This window comes from Lampetra planeri, chromosome 12, assembly GCF_965212315.1.
Source record: "Lampetra planeri chromosome 12, kcLamPlan1.2.h2, whole genome shotgun sequence".
NCBI lineage: Eukaryota > Metazoa > Chordata > Hyperoartia > Petromyzontiformes > Petromyzontidae > Lampetra > Lampetra planeri.
This window is the reverse complement of record NC_136118.1, coordinates 14,182,871-14,208,314: the sequence shown is the minus strand read 5'-3', so window position 1 is coordinate 14,208,314 and position 25,444 is coordinate 14,182,871. Positions and strand designations below refer to the sequence as shown.

At 47.5% G+C, this 25,444-nt stretch overlaps 1 protein-coding gene across 3 annotated transcripts in view; it reads right to left on the bottom strand.

Moving 5' to 3' along the window:
- Positions 1-22,610, bottom strand: part of LOC144721735 (dysferlin-like) — a 190,779-nt gene extending 168,169 nt beyond the window's left edge. For 2 of the 3 annotated variants that reach the window (XM_078599614.1, XM_078599616.1), the window contains exons 1-8: positions 17,127-17,412; positions 11,394-11,449; positions 10,469-10,560; positions 9,975-10,080; positions 8,765-8,858; positions 3,768-4,000; positions 1,667-1,795; positions 636-698 (exon numbers count right to left, since the gene is read on the bottom strand). In XM_078599614.1, coding sequence (XP_078455740.1) covers positions 636-698; positions 1,667-1,795; positions 3,768-4,000; positions 8,765-8,858; positions 9,975-10,080; positions 10,469-10,560; positions 11,394-11,449; positions 17,127-17,220 — 867 coding nt within the window. In that variant the 5' untranslated portion in view covers positions 17,221-17,412. Of the gene's footprint in view, positions 1-635; positions 699-1,666; positions 1,796-3,767; positions 4,001-8,764; positions 8,859-9,974; positions 10,081-10,468; positions 10,561-11,393; positions 11,450-17,126; positions 17,413-22,374 lie in introns of those variants that run through there. The other variant, XM_078599615.1, reaches the window with a different exon arrangement.
- Between the last annotated feature and the right edge of the window lie 2,834 nt (positions 22,611-25,444).

Sequence of the window (25,444 nt, the reverse complement as noted above, 5' to 3'; positions counted from 1 at the left end):
GCAACAGCAACAATGCTGATGGGGAGCACTTGCTAGCCAATAGCGTGCGTTTGATAGGCCACAGCCTGCTGGTGAAACTCCACAAGTTGAAGCTGGTCCAAGGTTTTCCATTAAATGCTTGCTGGGTGACATTTGGTTCACAAATGTCAGATTAATTGTGACGTTATTGTATTTCAGCGCTCAACGTTATGCCTTACCTGTCAGTTATTTATTTTATTAATTATTTGTGATGCTAAGAAGTGGTGTTATATGGCGAGATGTTAATTACCTCGCCTGGTATACAGGAGGTTGTGGGTGTGATCCCAACCCTGACGCCTGTATATTTGGAGTTTGGCGTCTCTTATGTTGATTTTTCTCCGGATCCTCTGGTTTTCCCCTCCACATTTAGAATGAACATGCTTTTAGAGCATATGGCGGCTGTGAATGTCCACATGATAAGCCACACCGTTGAGCTATCATTTGTGGCCAGGTCGCTTCTTAAACATAACTATATAGCTCGGTGGGCCTTGCATAGTAAAATAAAAAAACATGTTTATCGTAGTTGATGTTTGATCATCAAAAGCTGCAAGGACGCTAGAACGTGTGATGCACAAGTTCGAAGCTGCCAAAGGGATTGAGGGCACGCGGCCACTGACCTTGAAGTAAATCAACTCGTCAAACAGTTCCGCCGAAGACTGGTGGAAGTTGAAGAAGAAAGTCTGAGGAGAGAAAGGCGTTGCAGAGACAGCCAATGAGGGGGGGGGCCGATATGCGGTTGACAGCGATTACTTTAGCCGGTGGCAACGAACATTGCGGTAACAAGTCTCTGTTGCAAGTGAGGCCTCGATTGAAAGCAATGCATGCGTATGTACAAGAACAAGATACAGATTGTGTCACAGTTTAACATGAAGGCTTTCGCGACCAATATTACTCACAATAACGGTTTTTTTTTGGGTTAGATCGCGTAAATATAAATGTGTCGTTAACACATCACTACCCGACAGACAATGTGTAAGGTTTGTCACGTAACGATTGTGCAGCAAGCGAAAAAGAAAAACCCTCAATAATCTGAAAATATCAAAACGTACCGTTATCGTTTTTTAATTGCAATTACCATGCACGCCTCTTTAACCACCTGTGGTAAGGGCCATACATTGACTACGTACCCATGGAGGGGGGTTAACCCAAATGCGCACGCTTGCGTATGGGGGGTCTACTGACAATGTGCGCATAGGAAACGGGGGGGGGGGTGAAGCCTCGCTATTAATTTGTCTACATTGTCCTTCAAATGAGCCACAGTTCAGTGTCTCCAGCTGTGAGACAACAAGTCCTGCCAGGAGAGGTGGGACTGTGGGAGAGGTGTCACTCGTGTGCCACCGTGACCCTGACTGCTCAGCAAAATAAGTGGCCAAGGCACGCGACTTAATTATTTAATGCAGCCGGGGGTGGACTGTCTGTTTGCTTAGACACGTTAATGTTATTAGTCCTGGATCGTTTCTGCGTGGATTAAATATCGGCCGTTCTATAGGATTCGGGGGGGGGGGGGGGGGTGCGTCAGCGTGCCCACAGGGAGGGGGGGGGGTCAAGTTGCGACAGATTATTTTGTGCACCGACTCAATGTGCGGGTCCCCATTGCGGGAGTGTGTTTGGTGGCGCGTGTGGGAAGCCGGCGCTGGTCGGGCCGTACCTCGTCAAAGAAAGGGTTGTTCCCCTTCCTGATTCGGGTGCGTTTCGACTGCCCTGCCACCGTCACCTTGACGACCGGCTTGATGTTGTTGCCAGGCAGCTGGCGAGCCTCGATCACCCGAATTCGTACCTTGGTGTGTGGGGTTGTGAGAGAGGGGGGCACGCGCGGCACAAGTTGGGGGGCTCTCTCTCTCTCTCCAGGAGTATAAAGCCAGGGCGCGTTCCGTTGTCACCTCTTCAACGGGCAAGTTGCGTTGGCTTTTCTCGGCTGAGAATCTGCACGAGAAGCTTGCCTGTCAAGTTGCGGCTTTCCAGCTTGACGGAAGCGATCTTCCTTCTCGTGCTCTTTACAAACACCACGCCACCTGCCACACCTGCCGATCTATATATGCGTATATTCGGAGACTGACGACTTCATAGACATCAGAATTAAGGACCTACATCAAGAGGTCATGAGAGACCCATGCCACCATAGATTGCCAAAGTTTGCTTTCGCATGATCCTGCCTTTGTTTCACAGCGGACATTCAACTTTTGAAATATTTGCAACTTCCTTATGGTTCCTGCCCGACTTGAGTTTCTGTTGACTGCTCTCTCTCTCTCTGGCGTCCTGCAAGTGGCCCACTTACTGGACGTCTGTCCTCCAGTATAAATACATATTCTGATTCTGACTTGTTGCTACCTCCTCCCTCTCTCTGTTTTTCATTACGTCTACGATGATGACTTGCCCTCGTCTTATATTACGACCTTCCAAGGTTCTTAGCGCGCCCAGCCATGAAATCCCGAGCATCCACCGCAGATATTTTATAGAACACAAATCGGTGTCGACTGTACGGCACCGAGACGGCTTAGTTCCGCAGCGCGGTCACAGAGACGAACACAGGCGTCTTTGGTAGAGGTGGGGGTACCCACACTTTACCCCACCACCACCACTTTACCCCACCACCTCTTTACCCCACCACCACCACTTTACCCCACCACCACCACTTTACCCCATCACCTCTTTACCCCACCACCACCACTTTACCCCACCACCACCACTTTACCCCACCACCACCACTTTACCCCACCACCACCACTTTACCCCACCACCACCACTTTACCCCACCACCACCACTTTACCCCACCACCACCACTTTACCCCACCACCACCACTTTACCCCACCACCACCACTTTACCCCACCACCACCACTTTACCCCACCACCACCTCTTTACCCCACCACCACCACTTTACCCCACCACCACCACTTTACCCCACCACCACCACTTTACCCCACCACCACCTCTTTACCCCATCACCACTTTACCCCACCACCACCACTTTACCCCACCACCACCACTTTACCCCATCACCTCTTTACCCCACCACCACCACTTTACCCCACCACCACCACTTTACCCCACCACCACCACTTTACCCCACCACCACCACTTTACCCCACCACCACCACTTTACCCCACCACCACCTCTTTACCCCACCACCACCACTTTACCCCACCACCACCACTTTACCCCACCACCTCTTTACCCCACCACCACCACTTTACCCCACCACCACCACTTTACCCCATCACCTCTTTACCCCACCACCACCACTTTACCCCACCACCACCACTTTACCCCACCACCACCACTTTACCCCACCACCACCACTTTACCCCACCACCACCACTTTACCCCACCACCACCTCTTTACCCCACCACCACCACTTTACCCCACCACCACCACTTTACCCCACCACCACCACTTTACCCCACCACCACCACTTTACCCCACCACCTCTTTACCCCACCACCACCACTTTACCCCACCACCACCACTTTACCCCATCACCTCTTTACCCCACCACCACCACTTTACCCCACCACCACCACTTTACCCCATCACCTCTTTACCCCACCACCACCACGCGACCTGCCAATCGTGCGCATGGGGCGGCGTTGAGCAGCAGCAGCAGCGGGGCGTGGGGGGGTCATCCAAGTCGCCTCTGTCAGCGGCCAACAACCCCGCGGCCGACAACCCTGCGGCCGACAACCCCGCGGCCAACAACGCCACGGCCGACAACGCCGCGGCCGTCGCGAGTCGCGGCCGTCGATCACCTGGAAGTCCCGCGGCTTCCTGGAGACGGCGCGAGTGGAAGACGGCTTCGTGGAGCGGCGTCGCGGGGCGCGAGCGGGCGGCCGCTCCGCTCCACGGGCTCGCGCAGCCCCCGCCGCCTGCCCTGCAGGGACTCCCGCAGCAGGGCCCTGCTGATGATGCTCCTCATCAGCCGCTCCCTCCTCATCCTCCTCGTCCTCGTCGTCCACGTCGTTCCCTATTTGCACTCCCCCGTCTGCGGCGCACATGCATGGCGGGGCGTCGCATGTCCGACCGGCACAAGTCCTCCACCGGGCAATTAAGCGCCCACGACCGAGGCGCGGTATTTGCGTGTGGTGTGTCATTTACTGCAGATGTGCACGGTTGGCTACGTACGGCGCGAAAGAAGTTCAACATCCATCAGCACACTATAGATCTGCACGTATCCGACTCTGTCACGGATCCGCTGATGCCTCATTTCCCAGCGCAGTCAACTTCGACTCGCCTTTCTTTTTAATTCAAAGCTCCAACATTATCATGATCATCTGCTACACGGCTTGACAGCTTGAACGCACGCACACACACGGAGTTGTAATTCAATAAGAGGCGAGTCTCACAAGAAACATTCTGCCAATAGTTTTTTGGCTATTGAGCAACATGCCGAGAGAGGGGTGAGGTGGTTCAATGGGCAGTGGTCCATGCCTGACCACTAATTCGAGACTGCTGTGAGATTGGTCAGTCACCTAAAATTAACGAAGTTCTCACGTTTAGCACACCGACGATCTCATTTACTAAATAGTGTGCAACATATTTCGTTTCACTGCTAGTTCGATCTAGTCTCGCTCCGATGCCGCTTTTATAGGATGGTTGAACATTGGATGTTATGGGAGCGGTAGCGTAGAGGTTAAGCGCCACGCTGCGCAACGAACCTGGCGATTTGAGTAAAATTCCTGCTCACGGCCAACACCAGTGACGATTATCTAAACCGGTTCTGGGCCTCCCCTAGGTCGACTCAGCCTCAACTGAATACCTGGTGCGGTGTGTAAACATCGCCACTGGGGAGACAAAGGCGGTCGGGCGTGGTGCTGGCCACCCACCCACTCGCGTACCGTTCTGGTCTTCACAGGTGCTCGCTAACAGCACTTGCCCCAAAAGTCTGTTTAGGCTATACGGGGGGGGGGGGGTCTTTGTCTTGTTGTGGAGTGCCATCTATTGGCAAAAAAAAAAGAGATTTGGGACATTTCACAAGGAGGTTCTTTTGAGATGTGTGACCAATTCCGTTGTTGCGTGTTCCTTGTGTGGGCGCAAACGGGAGCGCTCAGTGACAAAATCCAAACTCAACGTTTTTATAAGTCGTTTATGATTACTGATTTAGAATGTTAAAGTCATTTAACTGAATAATTTAATTACTTATTACGTTCTTAAAATTAAAATACGCTAGGTTTATTTTCAATTTGAAACCACATCCATACTTGGATTTTTGTGCATCCACACAAACTACGGCAGCAGATGCGGATACTTGTTGATGATGCACGATTGTAAAATTAGAAACTGTGGTCACCCAGAACAGAGCCATGGGGCATCTAGCAACGACTCAATGCCGATTCACAACATACGAAGGAGGTTGCATCATCCCAGCGATGCACCGATCCTGCCCCAGTCATCTGGCTCACTAACCGCCTCAATGTGAAATCACAGTTCTTGCTCTTCATCAACATCAGCCATGGGGAGAGGAAGAAGAAGCCAGATCTGTATGCATTGGCTCCTGTTTTCAAACATTGACCCAGTTTTATGATACAATCAGTGAATATTCTTACTCGATTTTTTCTTACAATTAAGTAATTACTGTAATTAAGTGGTACATCCCTAATTATAGTGAAATTTTATTAGAAGCTAATAGCAGAGTAATTGTAAGAAATTAATGGTACCAGTCGTTGGTAATTTATCAAAATAATGGCATTTATTTATCAACAGAAGCCTCATTAAGTATCCACATTTTTTTCTTTCATAAGCTTCTTTTCTTGAGAAAATTGGTCAGATATACTTTTGCATGTGGAAGAAACGTAAAGTGCTGATTGAAAAGCCATCCGAGGGAATGACACTGACAACATGCACATGACTCAGGCTGCCTTTGTCATAACTCTACTTGCTGTACTGCCCATTACAGTTACACTGCAGATAGGCGTTTTCATAGAACGATTCCATCTACTGCACGAGCATCCAACCTCATACTCGAGGCTCCGGATGACAAACATATCCACACCACAACGTACGTTGATGTCGAAGTCGGTCACGAAAGGCCTTAAGCCATCGGCGAGGAGCTCTACTGCTCAGAAATTGATCCACACATTGACACATGTGAATAATGTCCTCGTAAACGGGACAATCTTGTTGGGTGGTGGAGGGTCAGTGAAAATGATTTTGGCGTAAAACCACGATGTGGCCTAACTCAAACACAAATACAGATCATCGGCACCACACTCTGCAATTATTGTGATAGGTGCGTATTATTCTCGTATTTATGTTTTTCCCCCAAATTCTAGCAGTATGCGACAAAATGTTCATTAGGAAATGTCACATCGTAGGGAGCTATCCCGTGTGTTGGAGAATGGACCATGGGAGTAGATATCACAGAACTACTTCCGATATCCCATCAAGTGACCGTGTTTATCCTGACACGAGAGGGTCCACTTTCCAACACGCTCTGCTCCAGAGACTCTTCATCACGCAGCAGTGGCGCTGATACATTTTAAATCAGCCGAATTAGAATTTCATCAAATTTAACGGACACAACAATAACAATTCAGTTAGATTTTTTGTCATGTGTGTACGGTCAGAGGTAACTGAGCTGATACAGTCAACTGACTGCACTTGAGACATCGGTTTAAATGAAAGTGTTCATAATCAACGTTTTTGGGTTAGATCACGTTATTTATAAATGTGTCGTAACCCTCCACCACCCGACACGGCCAATCAGCAAAAAAGTGTCACGTTGACAAATGAAAAATAGTTCACTGCTTCAGCCCACCGGTGTGTTGAAGCGTGAAACCACAACATTTACAATTTTTGAGTACTCAAACGTAAATGTTGTGGTTCACGCTTCCACACAACGTGACACTTTTTTGCTGATTGGCCGTGTCGGGTGGTGGAGGGTTACGACACATTTATAAATAACGCGATCTAACCCAAAAACGTTGATTATGAATAATATTGATCGCAAAAGCCTACGTGTTAAACTTAAATGAAAGTGGCTGCTCGGATTTGATCTCTGTCTGTGCAAGCTCAGCACCCTACACCGCCTCCACACCTCCTCATGTATAATTATTCCTTGTAATATAAAATTGTAATAATTATTGCTGTGACTGTCACTGTTATTGTAGATATAGACGTACTTCAAGCATTTTTGTCAATCCACTGCTGGATGAGAGCCTCGTCGCTCCGGGCGCTTGCTGTGATGATGATGCTTTACCCGCTAGCTCGGTTAAATTGTGCACATTTGCCTTTTCGGCGGTTTTGAGGTGGAGGCGACATTGCCAGCTTTGTGATAGCTCAGCAAAAAACGGAGTCTCTAATTCAATGGAATTTTTGCTGACTGAAAGGAGATCGTGACACTTGGTGTATCGAATGGCAATGTACCTGCCTGCACAAGGAAAACACTCAGAAATATGCCCTTTGTGAGGTCTCGATCCTGAAAGATGCTATATGAATGTAATATAGTTGTAGCATCCAACTATAGTACCTGTCCATCTCATTTAGATAAGAGCTGCTAGGGAACGCATGTTACGGCTGACAAGGCACAGCTGCATTCTTGGCTGTTATCCTCTCCCCAGTGCTGACTTTGCACAGTGCAATGGGTACTCATTTTAGGCTGAGTCAGTCTAGAAGAGGCCCAGTTCAGCTTCAGAGATAAACACAGTTCACGGGGTGGTTGGCGCAGTGCGGTAGCCACTACATCACCTCACTACACGGAATGAAAATCAGTCTCCTTGGTGTGTACGTGATTATGCAGCCTCGTTTAACTCTTCACCTGCCGACAAGATACTATCATAGGACATTTTAATGGAGACAATGACGAAATAATTTTTTATAGCTTATTATACAATTACGAGGAAATGAGAATGTGTTTCTGGGGCATTTGTTATCGAGTCACATCAGTAGCTCTCATTGATTGTTTGTTTCATCAAACCAGTTACGAGGAAGAGGCAATGACGCTGCAGGTCCTGCTTGGTGTCGCTGTTACAGTGCGTTACCCACACGCTGATGGACACAATTTTGTGATGGGTCGCCTCAGCCCTTCGTTTCGTTGGGGTTGACACTATTATGGACACTTTGTGTCAGGTCAACAATGATTTCTTACGAAGAGACTGGCCTAAACGTTGCAAAGTGCCATTTCTACCCTTGCCCCGTGCTCGTTTTAGTCGGTAGACAGATTTATTTTTATGAATTAAAATGTTTTTGCAAATGGAGGTAATTTTCAAATGTGGTAGTTGGGACATGCATCAGGCACCCAGTGTCCTATATTTGTGAATGACTCCAGGGGACATCATTATCCACTCTGGGTCACGTTCCTCTGGTGAAGCCACCCCCTGGAATGACTGGACAGTACCACGACGTAAATCACTAACCCCGAACAGTTGCAAGCACCCAACTACGAGGCTACCCAGCCACTGTGTGTCTGCAATCGTCTCACGTTACACACATACTTCATATACTTTGTATATGCTGTAAGCAAAACAATATATGTGTTGTTTGTGTGTGCGTGTGCGCACGCTGTGTAAGTGAACAGGGAATGCTTTGTGTTGCAGGCAACTTGAGCAAACAGTTTTGTTTCTGTGCAGTTGTCGACACAAACATGGCTCTATAGCGACAGCTATAGATCAAGTTTATTGCCCTTGCCGAGACGGGAGGGAAGGATTGAGATTGTCACCCGGGGCAATTGCCTGGTGTGTTCACCCCCTTAAGCCAACCCTGTGTGCACAGCACGCTGACCAGGTAGGTGACTGCGTGAGCTGCTACTCACCTGGCCCAGAGCTTCTCATGGCTGAAGGTCGAACGGTGGGCGCCGGAGTGGAGCCGGGCGGGGGTAAATAGCAAACCTGCAGATTCACTGTGGCCTGTTGATGTGCAAAGACAAAAGATCCTCCGTGTAGCCATAACAGACTGTTGAGGCAAGTGCTGTTAGCGAGTAGCATCTATGAAGGCCAGAATGGCACACGAGGGGGTGGGTGGCCAGCACCACGCCCGGCCGCCTTTGTCTCCCGAGTGGTGATGTTTAGACACAACACCAGGTACTCAGTTGAGGCTGAGTTTACCTGGGGGAGACCCATGACCCATTCAGATGATTGTTACTGGCGTTGGCCGTGAGCGGGGAATCGAACTCGGGTAGCCGGGTTCGTGGTGCAGGACGCTAACCGCTACACTCCCGCTCCCACATTGTTGATGTGCCCAAACATAAACACACACAAGACTCAGCAGTGTGTACAAAGGCTCCCCATTTAGGAAGGACACACTGTCGGTGCAGATGCAGTGAACAGGCACCTATTCAGGCCTCACTGCACAACATTAACGAGTTGTGTGGCACCGTGACCTGCCCGCCTCTGCCTCTTCGGTGTTTACTCTTTTTTTTACCGCAAAAACCAGTTATTTTATTTTGGAATAATCAGCATAAAGGAGGTCTCTTTACCACAGTGTTCATTGAAGCAGCAAGGAACTGAGTACACGGAATTTACTATCAGCAAGTAGCAAGGCAATTGTTCCTTCTAAAAAAACACATGTTTGGTTACATATTGTTCATGGATAGCTTTTGCCTCATATTAAGGTACTGTGTTAGAGTTTCTTTAACAGACCATCTCCAGCCAATTGGAGTCAAAATATATGAAAATTTGTCTTGAACACATTTTTATACGAAATATGTATCAAGAAGGACAATTCATTTTTAACATCCCCTTTTAGACGTCAAGCAAGTACTTTTACTACCTTGGGTATATTTAGCTGAATAATTCGATGTTTTATCGACAGGCCAGCCCTTAGGAGTGGGTGATCAGGGCGGCTGCTCAGGACAGAAGGCTGTAAGAGGTGGTGCTGCTGGTAATTCCAAGGGTAATGAAATGTTTATTTACCCAGAATGCTATGCATGCCGGGCCTGCTTATATGTTGCCGATATTGAGTGGAAATCTGGATAGGGGAGATGGTGAATAACTGAAGCAATGCGTTGCTAGGTGGGTGATTACCCCATTGTTTTGCTTCTTCATGTCCAGCAAGGGCAGTTCATGAGTTGCACAAAAGTTGGGTGCAAACAGGAGGTCCTTTAGGGGCAGCGTGGCATCGCCGAGAAACCTAATCACGCAGGAATACACGCAACAATCACATCCATTTCAATTGCCATGCGCATATCACTCAAACATGTATAACACACGGACACACACGTATCTGTCCATAACTAAATGGCCAACCGTGCATGACCACATACACGTATCTACATTTGCACACCAACCACTACGGACTCGATTGTGAGCCATTGAGGGGCCTGGGGTATTGCGTTGAGGTGGTGTGGTCACATTTATGGATGCGGGTGAGGAGTCTAGCGGCACAATTTTTGCATCATCTGGACTTTGGACATGACGGATTTCGGGAGATCGAAGTGGAGATGAGATGTGATGAAGGCATGGGTGAGGGTCTCATAGCAAGACCTTTCAGCCGGACCAGAAGTGATGTGGGTGAGCACCTGTTTGAACCAATCTTCTCATGGTCCTTGATGACAATATGAATCTCAGATGCAGGGTCCAAGGTCGCGCCCTTGAGGTCCCATTCGAAGGTCTGTTGAGAAAGCGAAGTAATGGAAGGGGAATAGCTCTTAAGTTGTGAGTCCCCCGGAATGATATTATTCACAAGAAGGTTACGAGCAGTGTCGGATATTTTTTCCTTCAGTGTTTCAAAGTTGAAAGTGAATGTAAAATTCAGCAGATCAAACTTTGTAAACAAAGCTGAAGTTACTGCGTATTTGGTTTTCATGTATTTGCATTACGTGCGTATGAATATGCTGCACAGCGTTCCACACTTAATGACGTTTTGGCAATTTTGCATTTGATTTTGTTGCATCTGTTTTGTAAGATACTCGCTTGTGCGTGATTCTGTAACGTCATCCCATCACGGTGCTGCGTGTCAATGAACCACGCTCACTCAACCGTCGTGATGCACTCAGCCCCAAAACAAACACAAACCTGGTGATTCATCCAAAATACCAAAAAACGTAGCCTATTGAAGCGAAAAAAAAATTAAGGAATTGCAGAAAAGAAAAGTGAACATAACGTAATGTACAGAAAGTGTGAAACGACTAAAGCACAGATGTCTTTATTATTGCATCTCTGCAAACGTTGCACGCGAGACTCGACCGATTGCGAGGTAGTTGGCCGTGATACTTCTACACCACAGCACCACGAGTCGACAGAGTGGGTGCATCTGCATTTCTAATCTTGACGCTGGTTTGAACAATTGTGCGTGTTTAAATAGCCACATTTCACTTGCTGTCTATGTTTTTGTTAAGCCGAGACACATTTTAACAGCGTTGCAAGTGCCAAAAACTACCGTTCAAAAAAGTTTCACCGCTTAACTTGACCTTTTGAGAACAATTTTGCCCAAAGTTTACTCACCTCATTCCACACTGGGTTGAGGTCATTGGAGATGACTCGAGTCTTGCGCTTTACACCTGAAATGCAGACGGAGCAACAACCATGACAACAACAACAGGCGTCGTTCACTCCTGCGCTGCAGAGATGTCACCAACACGGGTTACGTGTGTGCAGGGCTTGCTGCAATGTGAGGTGATGTGAAGTTGTAAAGGCTCATTGCTGGCAGGAGGTCACGGCACAGACCCTGGCGTTGTGGGTCAACTGATTGAGATGATTGGAGGATGGACTGCCACGGGGAGAGAACACGCGAACTCCAAACATACAACAGGGCATCGGGGTGGAACCCACGACTCCCTGAATGCCAGGCGAGGGAGATAACATCCCCACCTCGCAGCCGGATGGGTGAGGAGGCTTGGTGAATTGCTGAACGCGAATAACGTTGAATCATTCAGCTCCATACCTACTCATGTCTCGGTATAACGGTGCCACAAATAACCACAGATCGGTCGTGTTTGCACCAAACGTGTTACTTCACCCTGGTGGTGAAAGCAATTCAGCTGGATAGGCAGGCATGGCAGGTGTCCACGAGTGTGTGGACAAAGCCATCCAGTGGCGAACAGCAAACGCATTCCTTCACTCGTGAGTCAGGGGCAAGCTGTCTCGTCACCTGTCCTGGCACCTGTTCCAAAATGTCGATTCAAAACAGGCAATGGATAATGGAGCTTCAAGAAATGTCACATTTCGCATTTTTCAAGCGGTCAAAATCCTTGCTTTGTAACTTAGCACTCAGTATCCTCGTTGATGGGCAAGTGTGAAGTGCATGTTTTAATTTCTGCAGCTGCCCAACATTTCCCACGGGCAATTACCAAAGCAAAACTACTGCGCCTGCTGTAAAATACGTGGATGCGTGTTGAACTTATTTCGCACCGTGCACAGACAACCGTGCCAATCGGAGGTGCGGAAGTCAACCACTTGCGAGTCGCTTTCTCCAGAGTGAGTTAATTGGTATCAATATCCGGGCTGGAATTGGGAAGAAGTGGCTAAGTGGATGGGCGGACTAATGCCCCCCCCCCCCCCCACTAGATCTGGACCGTACCAACTGAGGAGAAATGCAAGGGGGGGTGGTGGCAGGCACGGCAATTACCTACGATAATCACCCAGAAATGTCTGTCCGTCCCGCGCGTGACGTCACTCCACATGAGGCCCACCCCCCCCCGCGTGACGTCACTCCACATGAGGCCCACCCCCCTCATTAATATTCTTGAGTGAGTGGATTTTTACGCTAACGCAGAGAAAGGTCGTGCTGAATTAAATAATTTATTACGCAAAGTCGCTTCAAATACGACGTTTCTTTACGGAAAGTGACGGTAAAAAATGTATCTACGCAGCACAGTGCTACATCCGTGCGTGACGTCACTGCAAAATAGCCCCCCCCCCTCATTAATATTCATGCCCGTGTGTAAATTTACACTAACGCACAAGAATGTCGCGCACTCCACATGCCGCACCCCTCCCCTCATTAATAATCATGAGCGGGTGACGTCACTCCACATGCCGCACCCCTCCCCAATAACCATGAGGGGGTGACGTCACTCCACATGCCGCACCCCTCCCCAATAACCATTAGCGGGTGACGTCACTCCACATGGGGCACCCCCCCCCGCCCTCATGAGCTGAACAATTTTTCTATTGAATATTTCAGATTTACTGCAATATCTAGTTGACTTATAAATGAACACTTATAAGAATAGGTTTTACCCTTTCTGGCAATAAAACAGGTGTTAAGATGTTCCTTTTGCAAGGAAGGAATCGCGTCTGCATGTGGCGAATGCAGACGTTGATTCCATGCAAAAAGGTTTCTGTTTGGTGTTTGAACATCTCAACACCTGTTTTATTGCCAGAAAGGGTAAACCCTATTCGTATACTGTGATACTGGCAAGAAAGTCCCAATTTAACACCTGTTTCACTGTTTCAGCACATTATTTAAAAAAGACACAAATCAACGTTTCGTGTATTTGTTGTTGCTTGCTGTGTTTAGTTTATTGTCATTCCCACCGCACCTCCGATTGGCTACGTGAGGTGCGAAAGAAGTTCAACAGACTCACATGTGTGTGTATATTCACAGACCCTTTTACACAATCGCCTGTATGTTTCCTCCCACGTACTATTTGGGAGATCCAGAGCATGACAGAAAGAGGCTCAGGAATGGTATCTATAGACTCCCCGCCTCTACAATGTGTCCCTGGTACAGAACTTACGGAACGACCCAGTGGGTTAAATTGTCACTCCCACCACGGCGTTCTGGGTCCTCTGGCCCATCATATCCACCCCCTTCAATCACATTTCCACTGCAATAGCAATCCTGAATCTCAGTGGATCTCCGTCTGCTTAAAAAAAGGTCGGACAAAAATGTATCCAATGATCTGATTTGATTGATGAGCAAAAATGTGTAAGGGATCAAACACTCTGGGGGGGAGGGGTCCCTTTGGAGCCCTATAATTTACCTTAGCTCAGCAGGGAAACGCCGTGTATTTTGGTGACGGACAGTCCTGCGACATTGGCGTCTAAAAACAGCACCGTAGCCCAGCTCCAGATAGGACCAGAATAGCCCCCCGGGCTCAGCTGCAGTCACCCACTGAACGTGTGAGCAATGCGTGACACCAGAGCCCCACCACCATGTTTATATTTTAAAAGCAAACGATCAGCAAACTTGGGACATTGCATGCAAATAATTATCGGATGGTCTTGTTCCCTTTAGCGACTAATTTTCTAAGTCATGTTGAGTTTGGATTTGGATTGTGGTGGTTTGCCACGCGCATAAAAGATGAATGTTTGTTGTACACTGATGAGTCAGAGAGCTGGCCCTTAACACAGCAACTGGAAATATATATTCTGGCCCTTCAGTATTGGCACGTGGCAAAATGCTGAGAACTTTCACAATTCTTCACGGGCTGGCCCCTGCCTATCTTTCCCCTCTGATTTCAGCCTACTCCTCTCCCCGGGTTCCCCGCTCATCGTCTCTAGGTTTGCTCTCCACCCCAAAAGTAAAACTCAAAACCACCGTTGGACGAGCTTTCTCATGCTCAGCCTCCTACAGCATGGATTACCCTCCCGCTCCACATCCGATACATCGACTCCATCACATTATTCAAATTCGAACTAAAGGTCTTTTTATCTTGACTTAAAGCTTTCGTGACTGCAGGAATTCATATTCATTGGGTTTTTCGGTAAAGCCACGTAGATAGAAAAAAATATCAAAATATCGCGATCGAAACATCGTGGCTTTACCGAAAAAACCCAATGAATATAAATGTATTTTTATTCATCCAGAGATGTTGTTATAAATAGGAAATCACATTTTGGACATTTGACCGATTGGTCTTTTTGGCACTCGATCGCCCTTCCTGTGAAGGTTTCCTGGCTTGGTTGAGAAGTTGGGATTGTGGTCTGGGATGTTGAAACTTCATGGACTAATTTCTCTGATGTTAATTTCTCTGCTTTGATCACTTTTTTGTTGTTGCGTGTGCCTTTCTTTTGGTGCAATTTCTTGTTTGTTCATTGTTAATTTTGAGGGCTTTCATTCGCTTTGTATTTGCTATATATAGGATTTGGCCCTTATATATAATAATGTACAACATTGTGGGATGCAATTAGCAATAATTACGCGATATAAAATCATTATTGGTACTAGAGGCTAAGCAAATAAGCTATAGAACGTCGCTGAAGGGAATTATTATAGGCATTATTAAAAATAGGTTGTGATGGGTAGGGCACATGTGCAAGGGCAGGTTACCAAAACAGACATTGGAGTTGCACCCAGAGTTTGGCAACTAATGAGAAGATCCAAAGCCAGATGATGCTAGACCAGAGCTTAGAGGATGGGTGTCGACTGAGATAAGCAGAAGATATGAACCCATAGTGCAAAACAAGACCATCAAGGATACAGTGTGGGATATAGCAGAAGGAAGGAAGCGAAGGTGAGGCATAGTCACTTCAACAGCGTTGGCCATAATAATTCATTGAGGGCTCTTTTCAATACTGTAGAACAAAAATGCATGTCATAGGTAATTGGCACACCTTCCCATCATCCTTCTGCTACACTCCTCTTACTTCATCAAACGTTGTGCAGATAAAAGAAAACCACCTGGAATTACTGGCAAATTGTTTCCAAATTCTGGTAGCGGAACATTGGTCATATTGTCTGAACCCTCGTGGATAAGAGCAGAGACCTCGATCATTTCAGCTTTTACACAATATTGTAGGCAATATACGACTTACATTTTAAGCCTAAGACAGTGTTAGTATTAACTTTGCTAAATACTTCACGAATCTATGTTTACTTATTACTCAAAGTTTCAGAAGCATTGTAACATACTGCTCCAACTGAAATGTCAAAGTCAAGTAATACGAGTACTTGATGATGTGTATGGTCGGTTCCCCGCAGATGGCATGTTTGGGGTGGTTTGAACCTCAGGAATAACCGATAGCACTGTCTTTGAAGCATAATCTGCGTGCGTTGGCTGATGGCGTCCTTCATTAACCCCCCATTGCTGAGAAATGCAATTCTCTCTTTCGTTAGATTTATTTTAAAATACGGGGGGTCGGACCAATGTCGCGGATCCTGTTATCTAAAGGGGTTATTCGCAAGGGTTACCTGCAATTTTAGTCCTCTTACCCGGTACATAAAAACAAATCGTGGATAGTGTATGAGGAAGCAGTTTCACTTTGCATTATGGGTAATGACACTGGACTACTGACACCTGCCTCTTGGGAATGTGATTAAAGAACAGAGCTGTGATAGCTGGAATGATGTATTCCACAACACATGATATGGATAAAGATAACGTTTGTCAAAGATCTTCGATGCAAACTCTTCAATTCACATAGTTCTGATATTTAACGCATTGTGTAAATGATATGCAAAGCCACTGATTGAAAACAGAGCACGCAAACAACCAATCATTTGAGGGCAAGTCCTTGCACAGTCTACCTGCAAAACACAATGTAGTACATCTCACATGCAGACACTGTACAATTACAAGCTGCACTACGTTGTGACACTCAATGTAATGAAATGTATGTGTGCATTATTGTTGTTTGTTTGACGCTGAGCTGGCCGAGAAGAGGAGTTACTGGAATATAATTTTCTGCGAATATGGATAGTCAGGAATCAAACCCATGTTACATCACTTGCAGTGCAGGACTGTAACCATAATCCCCACTTAGACGAATGTCTCTTGCAGTTAATGATCTCCCGCTAAGGTCAGCATAACACTTGAGAAATATGACGTGAACAGCTCCCAGTTATTTCTGCAGAAATTACCAAACAGCTGATTCTTCTGATTCTAGTTGTTAAATACCCCATCACAGGAGAACTTTACTTGTTACAGTACGCTATTGTGGGCCTGCACCATAGTCCACATTCTAAATTATCAAAATTACCAACATATTTTGTTTTCTAAATTACATTACTGCTCAGACTTAGCCACAAATTGCCAAGTGCTGATACACCGCACCCCTGATTCGTTTAAACTGGGCTAACATAAGGAAGCTCTAGGCCAGCTTCAGATACCAATCTCTGCTGGCCAGGAGTTGAACTCAGGCGACCAGGATCACAGTGCAGTCCGCTCACCAATGCGACATCGGGCACACGAACACCCAGTTCACCTCGCTGGGGCGACTCTTCTCCAACCACTCAATGTCGCTCCTCCACTCCACCCGAGCGAAATGACACGAACAAATCGTAACCCTTACCTTGGAAGACCACACTGGCTACGGGGTCGCTCTGCCGGCCAGACCATTCCACGTTGGGCAGGTTGGCGGCCGAGCGGATCGCAAGTCGGAGCATGGCAGCTGGAAGCAGGGCAGGTCGGCCGTCTCTCACCGGCCGGCTGGGCCTCCCCAAAGAGGCGAGATAACAATCCACTCTCTGCCCGCGTTTGTGCTTGCCCACGTCTCCCTGTGCATGCTTGTGTGTAGCACTGACTGCACACTTGCGTGTAGCACTGACTACACACTTGCAGCTGACTGCGGGCAGGAGATGCGGCCGCGTGGGAGTGCTGCGTGTTGGTGGCGGGGGGGGGAAGGGATGCGCCGATAGCTGTCTGGCTGGTCTCCAAACTGGGTTCGGACGGGGACGGTGGGCTGGGCTAGGATGGAGTTTGCGAGGTTCAGGAGGTTTATCGATAAGACGCTTCATTGAGACGAAACCAAGAATATAGCAGGCAGAAATAAAATATCCATTTTTGTATCCACTGCTGGATGATTGTCACCATTCGGGATGGTCTTGGGATGCCACAATCTACGCGGCTTTTGCAAGGAGCTAATCTCATCGCTCCATCTCGGTAATGATCGTGCTCATCCTCTTGGGTTTATTGAAATACTTCGCTGCGCTGGTCGTTGCGGATTGGCGAACGACGGCAACAGAGAAATTGGAGCATTCGAAGTAGAGTACAACAATAGATTTTTCTGCACGGCCCGCTGTACATTATTAAATAGAATAATGTCCGACTACAGCCATGTAAATGTTGCGTGACGAATGCTGCACGGCACTGGGTTGTATTTTAGGTGCGCTTTGTAATTGCGCTAATGCGTGCGTAAACCTGCCATCGACCCGGACGCGCTGCATGCTGTCACAAAGATACAGATAAATATCACCCCGTATAGCCTTCGCGGACTGTTGGGGCAAGTGCTGTTCGCTGTCACGCACGCACGGGCACGCGCACGGACACGGGCACGCTGCCCAGGACGTATCTGGAGCTGCTCGTCGTGGCTCTGAACGGAGGGGAGAGCTACCGAGCAAAGGCGACGTTTCTCTGCAACGTGGATTTGGTACAAGGGGCCGTCCATAAATGACGTCACGCGATTTTGGACAATTTTTGACCCCCCCCCCCCTCGTCACAGGGCGTCACAAAAAGTCAGACCCCTCACTCAAATATGACGTCACAAAGCTCTGCCCCCCCCCCCATATTTCCATTTTGAAAATAAAACATGCTTCAAATCGCTTTAAGCTTTTGTCATTGTAGTGCGTATTTAATGTGGCGCTGCACTCTGATGTTGCAGGAGAAAACATGTATTAAAAAGTATATTTAATTAAGTAGCACGTGTTGTCTATATTTATTTAAAGTTGCGCATTTTGATGTGACGTCACATTTCTCCCCCCCCCCCTCGTTACACATCGTCACAAATGTCTGACCCCCCCCCCCCTAGGTGTGTGACGTCATTTATGGACGGCCCCCAAGACACACACACATTTTAAATGTCTCTTTCAAGCTTCAATATCTGCATAGGTTTTGTGTTGTCTTCTTGTGTTTGTGATAGCCATCCATCCTGAACTACGTTTGACAAAACGTTTGCCCTGTAATCACAGTGCTAGTAGATCAGGCTATCAACATCATCATCATCCATCGTTTTTCCCAGGGGTCGGCAAAGCAAAATAACAAAAAGATAATTTGTTTCGAATTGGCGTAAAAATAAAGAGGCAATATTTCACGAGCCGCAATGCATTGTGGTGAATCCGAGACGGTGCTTCTTGAAGACGTCACGAAGCAGGCACTTGAAGAGCCGCCGCATGCAGCTCTTGAGCAGCAGATTGCCGAGCCCTGCTCTATTCACTGCTGCATTAGCCTCCACGCACCGTCGCCATTCCCATGCTCTGTGATACGCACTTCATCTGCACTTGAGCGAATGAAGCCGGTCACCATAAATAATATATTAGGAGATTAGAAAAAATGGACATGACGTTCCTTAAGTGAATTGAAACTACAGTAACATCATCACTCGTGTAACTAAACGAGTGCAATGGTCTTGCCGTACTTCATGGCGTAAGTAATACTATACAGTACTTGAATGCAATGCTCACCGTTAAATTAAAGTGTAAAAAGACTGCACAGTGGACCGGAGACCATTTCTGAAGCTTTGCGAGAGTAGGCATTGGCCAACCATTGCATTAGTTCACATCCAAATATTTGAAACTACATTTCATAAAATATTTACAGCATAACTGTGAAAGTTGTTGTTGGTCTAACTTGCTGATTGTGTGGTTGTAAATCGCTGACCCGCTCCTCCTGGACATCTGTGAAAAAGAGCTTCATAGCTCATCGGATTCCTCCTCCAGTCGAAATATTTTAATAACTGTACAACGATAATTGTAATGATCCAAGTGTTCGTTGCAAATTTTTTTGTATCTCAAACAGTGATTTCTATAACTCATCTTCTCCACGATCCTATTACTCACAACTCCCATTGTCCGTGGCCACATTCTTACATTCATCTATCATCCACAAAATTTCCCAGAGTTCATTGCAGAACGGCTTCCAATTGCACGGAATTTGTTCACAGTTCAGAGGAGTGTTTGTCAATACAGTATTTGAAATAGGGAAAAAATGTTTGCTTTGCAAGTGAGACCTGCACTGCCTATGAAAGGTCATGAACACTGTGAAATGCCTCTATATCCTACACAGGATTTCAGCCACTGTCTGTCTGCACCCCAGCAATTCATAGCTTCAGCTGAAATTTCAAACTAAACAAACAAGCATGTCTAGCTGTGCCCTCGAGCAAAATAAATAACCAAACACTGCGCCCTTTCATTGTGTACATGCAGATTGTGTTGAGTGCAAGATTTTGTTCAGTTATGCAAAGGAAAAACCTCTGATCTGGACAGCACAAGGGAGGCACAAGTTAAGCAATACCACTTATAGACCATCAGCCTGCTAGTGGCTCATAACTGGGACTGTCCAGAGGCGAGTGTCACGTTACTGGGGTATTAATAGCAGAATGAGTGTCCGGCAGATGAATACCATGCAGGCTGAAGCAATGGTTTACAGTGCACTGTGTGTATGTGTGGAGAGGTGGTTGGGACAGCCTCACCAGTGAGTTCCTACAGCAGGCAAGCCTCCATTGACTGGGTCATGTAGCCCGCATGACCAGCCACTGAATGCCCAAGCAGCTTCTGTTTTGACCAGGTAGAGTAGGCTAAATGGTTGTGGCATATGCTAGAGTAGAGATTGACTGATGTGGTACGGGTGGATGTGGAGCGGTGGATTTGCAGATGACTGGTACCAGCGGTGCCAAGATCGGCTTCTATGAAGGAGGCTCATGAAGGGTGCTACTGGGCAGTTATGAGGTGGTCCCCACCCAACAACAGCAGAGAGCAGAGGTGCGACGCTCACAACAAGTGGGGCGATGGGCAGCTATAACACAGCAAGTTGGCACAGTGGGGAGCAGAGGTGGTGCATCTGTCAGTCATCTCAGGCAGTTAACCCATAAAATATGGTTCTGTCCTGTGGCCTCTTGTTAATGAGCCTCCAACACTTCGCGTGGCCTTAAAGTGCACATAGCCTGGCACAAGCATTGTTTTGATGTTACAGGCATTTCGTGGAAAACAGTGGTTGTTGTTTTGTGAGAGGTGGTTTGGTGGTTAGCACACCATACATGGACGCGAGTGAGTAAGCTAGCGAGGTTCCAATTCCTGGCCATAACCACTTGTGGGAATTGATATCTGATCATAGACTTGGCCCACACTAGGTCAACTCAGCCTAAAAAATGTTGCACACGGGGATGTCAGTGTCAACAATAGGTTGACAAGGCAGCATCATACCTGGCGCTTGCCGCATGATCCTGGTGAGCGCCTTCATAGGTGCTCACTAACATTACTTGTCCTGACAGATTTTCCAGAATAAAGTTGGGATCTTTGTGTAGTCTAGGCTTCATTTGCAACTCGGGTATTAGCTCAGCAGTGACATCATCTTGAATAGTCACAACAATGAGCACATGAGCGTAGCACTTCAGCAAACAACAGTGCAGCATTGCAGCCCTGAAACGTTACGATCGCCCCACTGCTGACAGAAGAGACCTTCACTCAAGGGAGCACTAGAGGGTATTTGGCCTACTCTTCCATACCGTCCAGGCATCTTAGTAACGGGAGTACCCACACTTGACCCCACCACGTGCGGTGACAATCGACTCGCTGTGGTGTACATATGTCTACTTCTGGGTGGACATAGTCGTGGGGGGGGGTTCAGAAACGTGGCCATTGTCTCACCTGCCGCACCGAGACATTGAACTTACGACCTCTGCGTTGCGAGTCCGGCGTGGTGACCGTTGCACCACGACAGGCATCCCGCCGTTTTGTTGTCTGGCTTTTCTACATCAGATCTGCACTCCGATGACTGCTGCCTACGTTGGCCTTCTCGCTGTGCAGCAGAGAAACACGCTTCTGGATGCAAATGCGGAAGGTGTTGCGTCCAAGTGTTCGGAAAGGCTTGAACTCGTCGGCAAGAATCAAAGATGCGTGGAAGAGCAGTGAGTACAATGAACGGAAAGTGGTGGCAGTATATACCGCTGTAAGTGACAAATTGACAACGCGCTTTATCTGTTAAGACGTTGAGGAAAGGCGTTGTGGAAAGATATCAAATGAGAGCGTAAGTCTCATATCACCAAAAAACTACAAAGGTACAGTGCTGTATAGATATTTTAAAATATATCATTGTGGGTAATGTTAAAATGTTCAATATTATCAATAACATAACAGCCAGTTCTTTTAAATATAGTTACAGGGTCTTTACTCGTGTCAACCTCGTAGCGTGTGCAGAGCTTTTGAGACGTGATCGCGACATCGCGCAGATTTCATGATGTGCTGCACAACTTCTATCAGCCTAGTTGGAAGGAGGCCAAATAAATTGCAGTCCACAAGATACGTCCCTGATCCACCTGTGCGTTTTTTGAGTGTTGTTTCATTTTTTTATTCTCGTTTTGTGGAGTTGTTGATGGATTGCGTCCCAACAAGGTGTGGAAGAATATCATTGGTCTAAGCTCTCCGACAAATACGAACTCTTATCACCAACTGGGTGCCAGCAGACAGAACGTTGTCAAACGTGGACTCAAGAGAGGGAGGTTTACAGAGATGTGAGGGAGGGAGAGGCACGGAAGGGAAAGGGAGGAAACTGAGGAGGGAGGGATCACAGCAAAAAAGATCAGTGGGTGAAGGGGGGGAGTCCCTCACCTTGGAAGCGCAGGCTGCAGTAGGGGTCGCTCAAGTCCCCCTCTTCCACGGGGAGGTTGGCACCGCGAGACACAGCCACCCTCAACATGCTGCTCTGCCCGACTGTCTCGCTACAAGGGCGACACCCGGCCACGGACGCCACGGGCACCAACCAGAATTCCAAAACGGACGTCTAAAAAAAAGATATCCCTTCTTGTGTGCGTGGCTACTAGACACGCACACACACAGTTGCATACATGGACGAGCGTACGCCCGGGCTGCGGGGTGGGGGGGTGTGTCGCACCCACCCACCACATTTAAGGGACGCGATTCCCAAGAGGTGCGCGTGGGAGCGTGCGCGTGCGTGCGATGCTGGAACTGCATGCGATCCAAGCAGCGGGCACGTGGAATGCTGTGTTGCCCGATGCCCTCCCACGCCCCCCCCCCCTCCCTGCGCTAATGCGTCAAATCGTGCGTACGCAATACAAGCGCGACATTCCCAGGCCGTGCAGACAGCTTGCGAGCAAGCCTCCCCCGGCAGGTTCGCAGGGAATATCTGAACGCAAGCGGCCGGCAAGCAGCGTCTCATAGCAGGTGGCCTGATGCGGAGTGAATAAGCCACAGAGTCAGCCAGCGCACTAATACGCAATCACGTCGCGTGTGGGTCATTCCGCTCTGTCCGCGTTGTCTGGCCAGCGTGGACGAGTGGCCAAAACAAGCTCTGGAGGGACTCTAAGGGGCCGTCCATAAATGACGTCACACGGAGGGGGGGTCAGACATTTGTGACGATGTGTGACGAGGGAGGGGGTGTGAGAAATGTGACGTCACATCAAAATGCACGACTTAAAATAAATATAGACAACACGTTCTACTTAATTAAATATACTTTTTAATGAATGTTTTCTCCTACAACACCAGAGTGCAGCGCCACATTAAATACGCACTACAATGACAATAGTTTAAAGCGATTTGAAGCGTGTTTTATTTTTTTTGGGGGGGCAGAGCTTTGTAACGGCATATTTGAGGGGGGGTCTGACTTTTTGTGACGCCGTGTGACGAGGGGGGGGGGGGTCAAAAATCGTCAAAAATCGCGTGACGTCATTTATGGACGGCCCCTAGGGCTCCCTCACAGCATTCATCTCGCACGTGAGAATCATCATCTTTATTGGCCTGCAGGAGGAATCCCATGAGCTGTGAAGATCTTTTTCACGGATGTCCAGTAGGGGCGTAGGAGTGCAATGTATAGGAAACATAAACAAACCACTGAGAAACAGACACATCAAACTCAACCCTTTGTATCTTCCCAGGTGAAGCCCACTGAGGTATTAACTTTTGTTTCAGAAGCGACCTGGCCACGAATGATAGCTCAGCAAAGTGGCTTATCATGTGCAAATGTATCGCAGCGTAATCATCTAAATGAGATCTCACACAATTCCCATCGCTATATCAGTGTCAATCCATGGACTGAGAGAGCACTCTGTGAAGCGATGCTAGGGATAATTAATTGATGACAAATCCACGCCCCAGTAGTCGCCCATTGGTTAGGATGATGATGGTGATGATGACTCTAACAAGCGAGGCGGTCAGGCCCTCTCAACACCAAGCAGCAACACGGCTGCACTTTGCAGCTGGAAGTGTAAATTTAAATTTAAAGTTTCGTGACTGCAGGGATTCATCTTCTTGGTTCTTTCGGTAAAGTCACGTAGAAGGGAAATAATAAAATAATAAAAATAAAACATAATACAATAATATAATAGAGTAAATTAAAATTATTTTATAATGTTGTATTTTTATTATTTTATTATTTCCCTTCTACGTGACTTTACCGAAAGAACCAAGAAGCTGGAAGGGTGCTGCTCTGTTTTTTCACAACCCAGCCACATTTCCACCAATACATTTGCTCAGTAAACTTACCGACGTTGGGCCAACGTTGTTGGTATGTGGTTGTAACCATTGGACGAACGTTGGCCCAAGGGGACCGTCCATAAATGACGTCACGCGATTTTGGACGATTTTTGACCCCCCCCCCCTCGTCACACGGCGTCACAAAAAGACAGACCCCCCCCCCTCAAATATGACGTCACAAAGCTCTGCCCCCCCCCCCCAAATAAAACATTCTTCAAATCGCTTTAAACTATTGTCATTGTAGTGCGTATTTAATGTGGCGCTGCACTCTGATGTTGTAGGAGAAAACATGTATCAAAAAGTATATTTAATTAAGTAGAACGTGTTGTCTATATTTATTTAAAATTGCGCATTTTGATGTGACGTCATATTTCTCCCCCCCCCCCCTCGTCACAAATGTCTGACCCCCCCCCCCCTAGGTGCGTGACGTCATTTATGGACGGCCCCCAACGTTGCCTGTTTACTGGGGGAGCTTCAAAGCATGATTAGTGGAGTTCCAAATAAAGCTTCCTGTCTGAGTTTGAAGCAGTGATTGTGTTTTCTTATCTCGTGCGGGTTTTGTCGCTTTGAAGCCCATCTCACGATGCCAGATCGACCGTTTGTAATCCTTGGCTGCTGACGGGGCGAATGATACAATTATTCACATTTCTTTTCCTCTCTGTCCGGTATCCACGATTCAATGTCCCCTCATTGTTCTATCCCGCCTCTAGAAAGTATTCTATGAAGAAAAAGACAACAGTATATCTATATTGAACACACGACTGTACTTAAAACTCCTGTAGCCAGTCGCATAACATTTCCTTTCGTGAAATATCCCCTTGGTTCACGTCGATTTGCATTGCACGCTGTCATACCCTGGCTCGCCAGGAGAAGGCGGTACAGCAAAAATGTGGACTCCACCTTTTCCGTCTGTATGGGATTGTTCACCCCTCGCACGCTTGAATGTTCTCCGCGTATATAAACGCTCATTAATTCGCCGATGACACATTCATATATAGAGGGCCGCAGAGCTTGGACAACTCTTGGCGCTGGCTCATCGCGCGGCTGTCTTCCTGCTGGTCTGTGGCGAGCGAGCGAGCGAGTGCCGTGCGCATTACGCGTCGAATGATTCACTGCGAGCTCAGTTGAAACGAAAGCCTGAAGACTCTGCAGCAGAGGTCGCAACCGGGTACCCAATACCCGTACC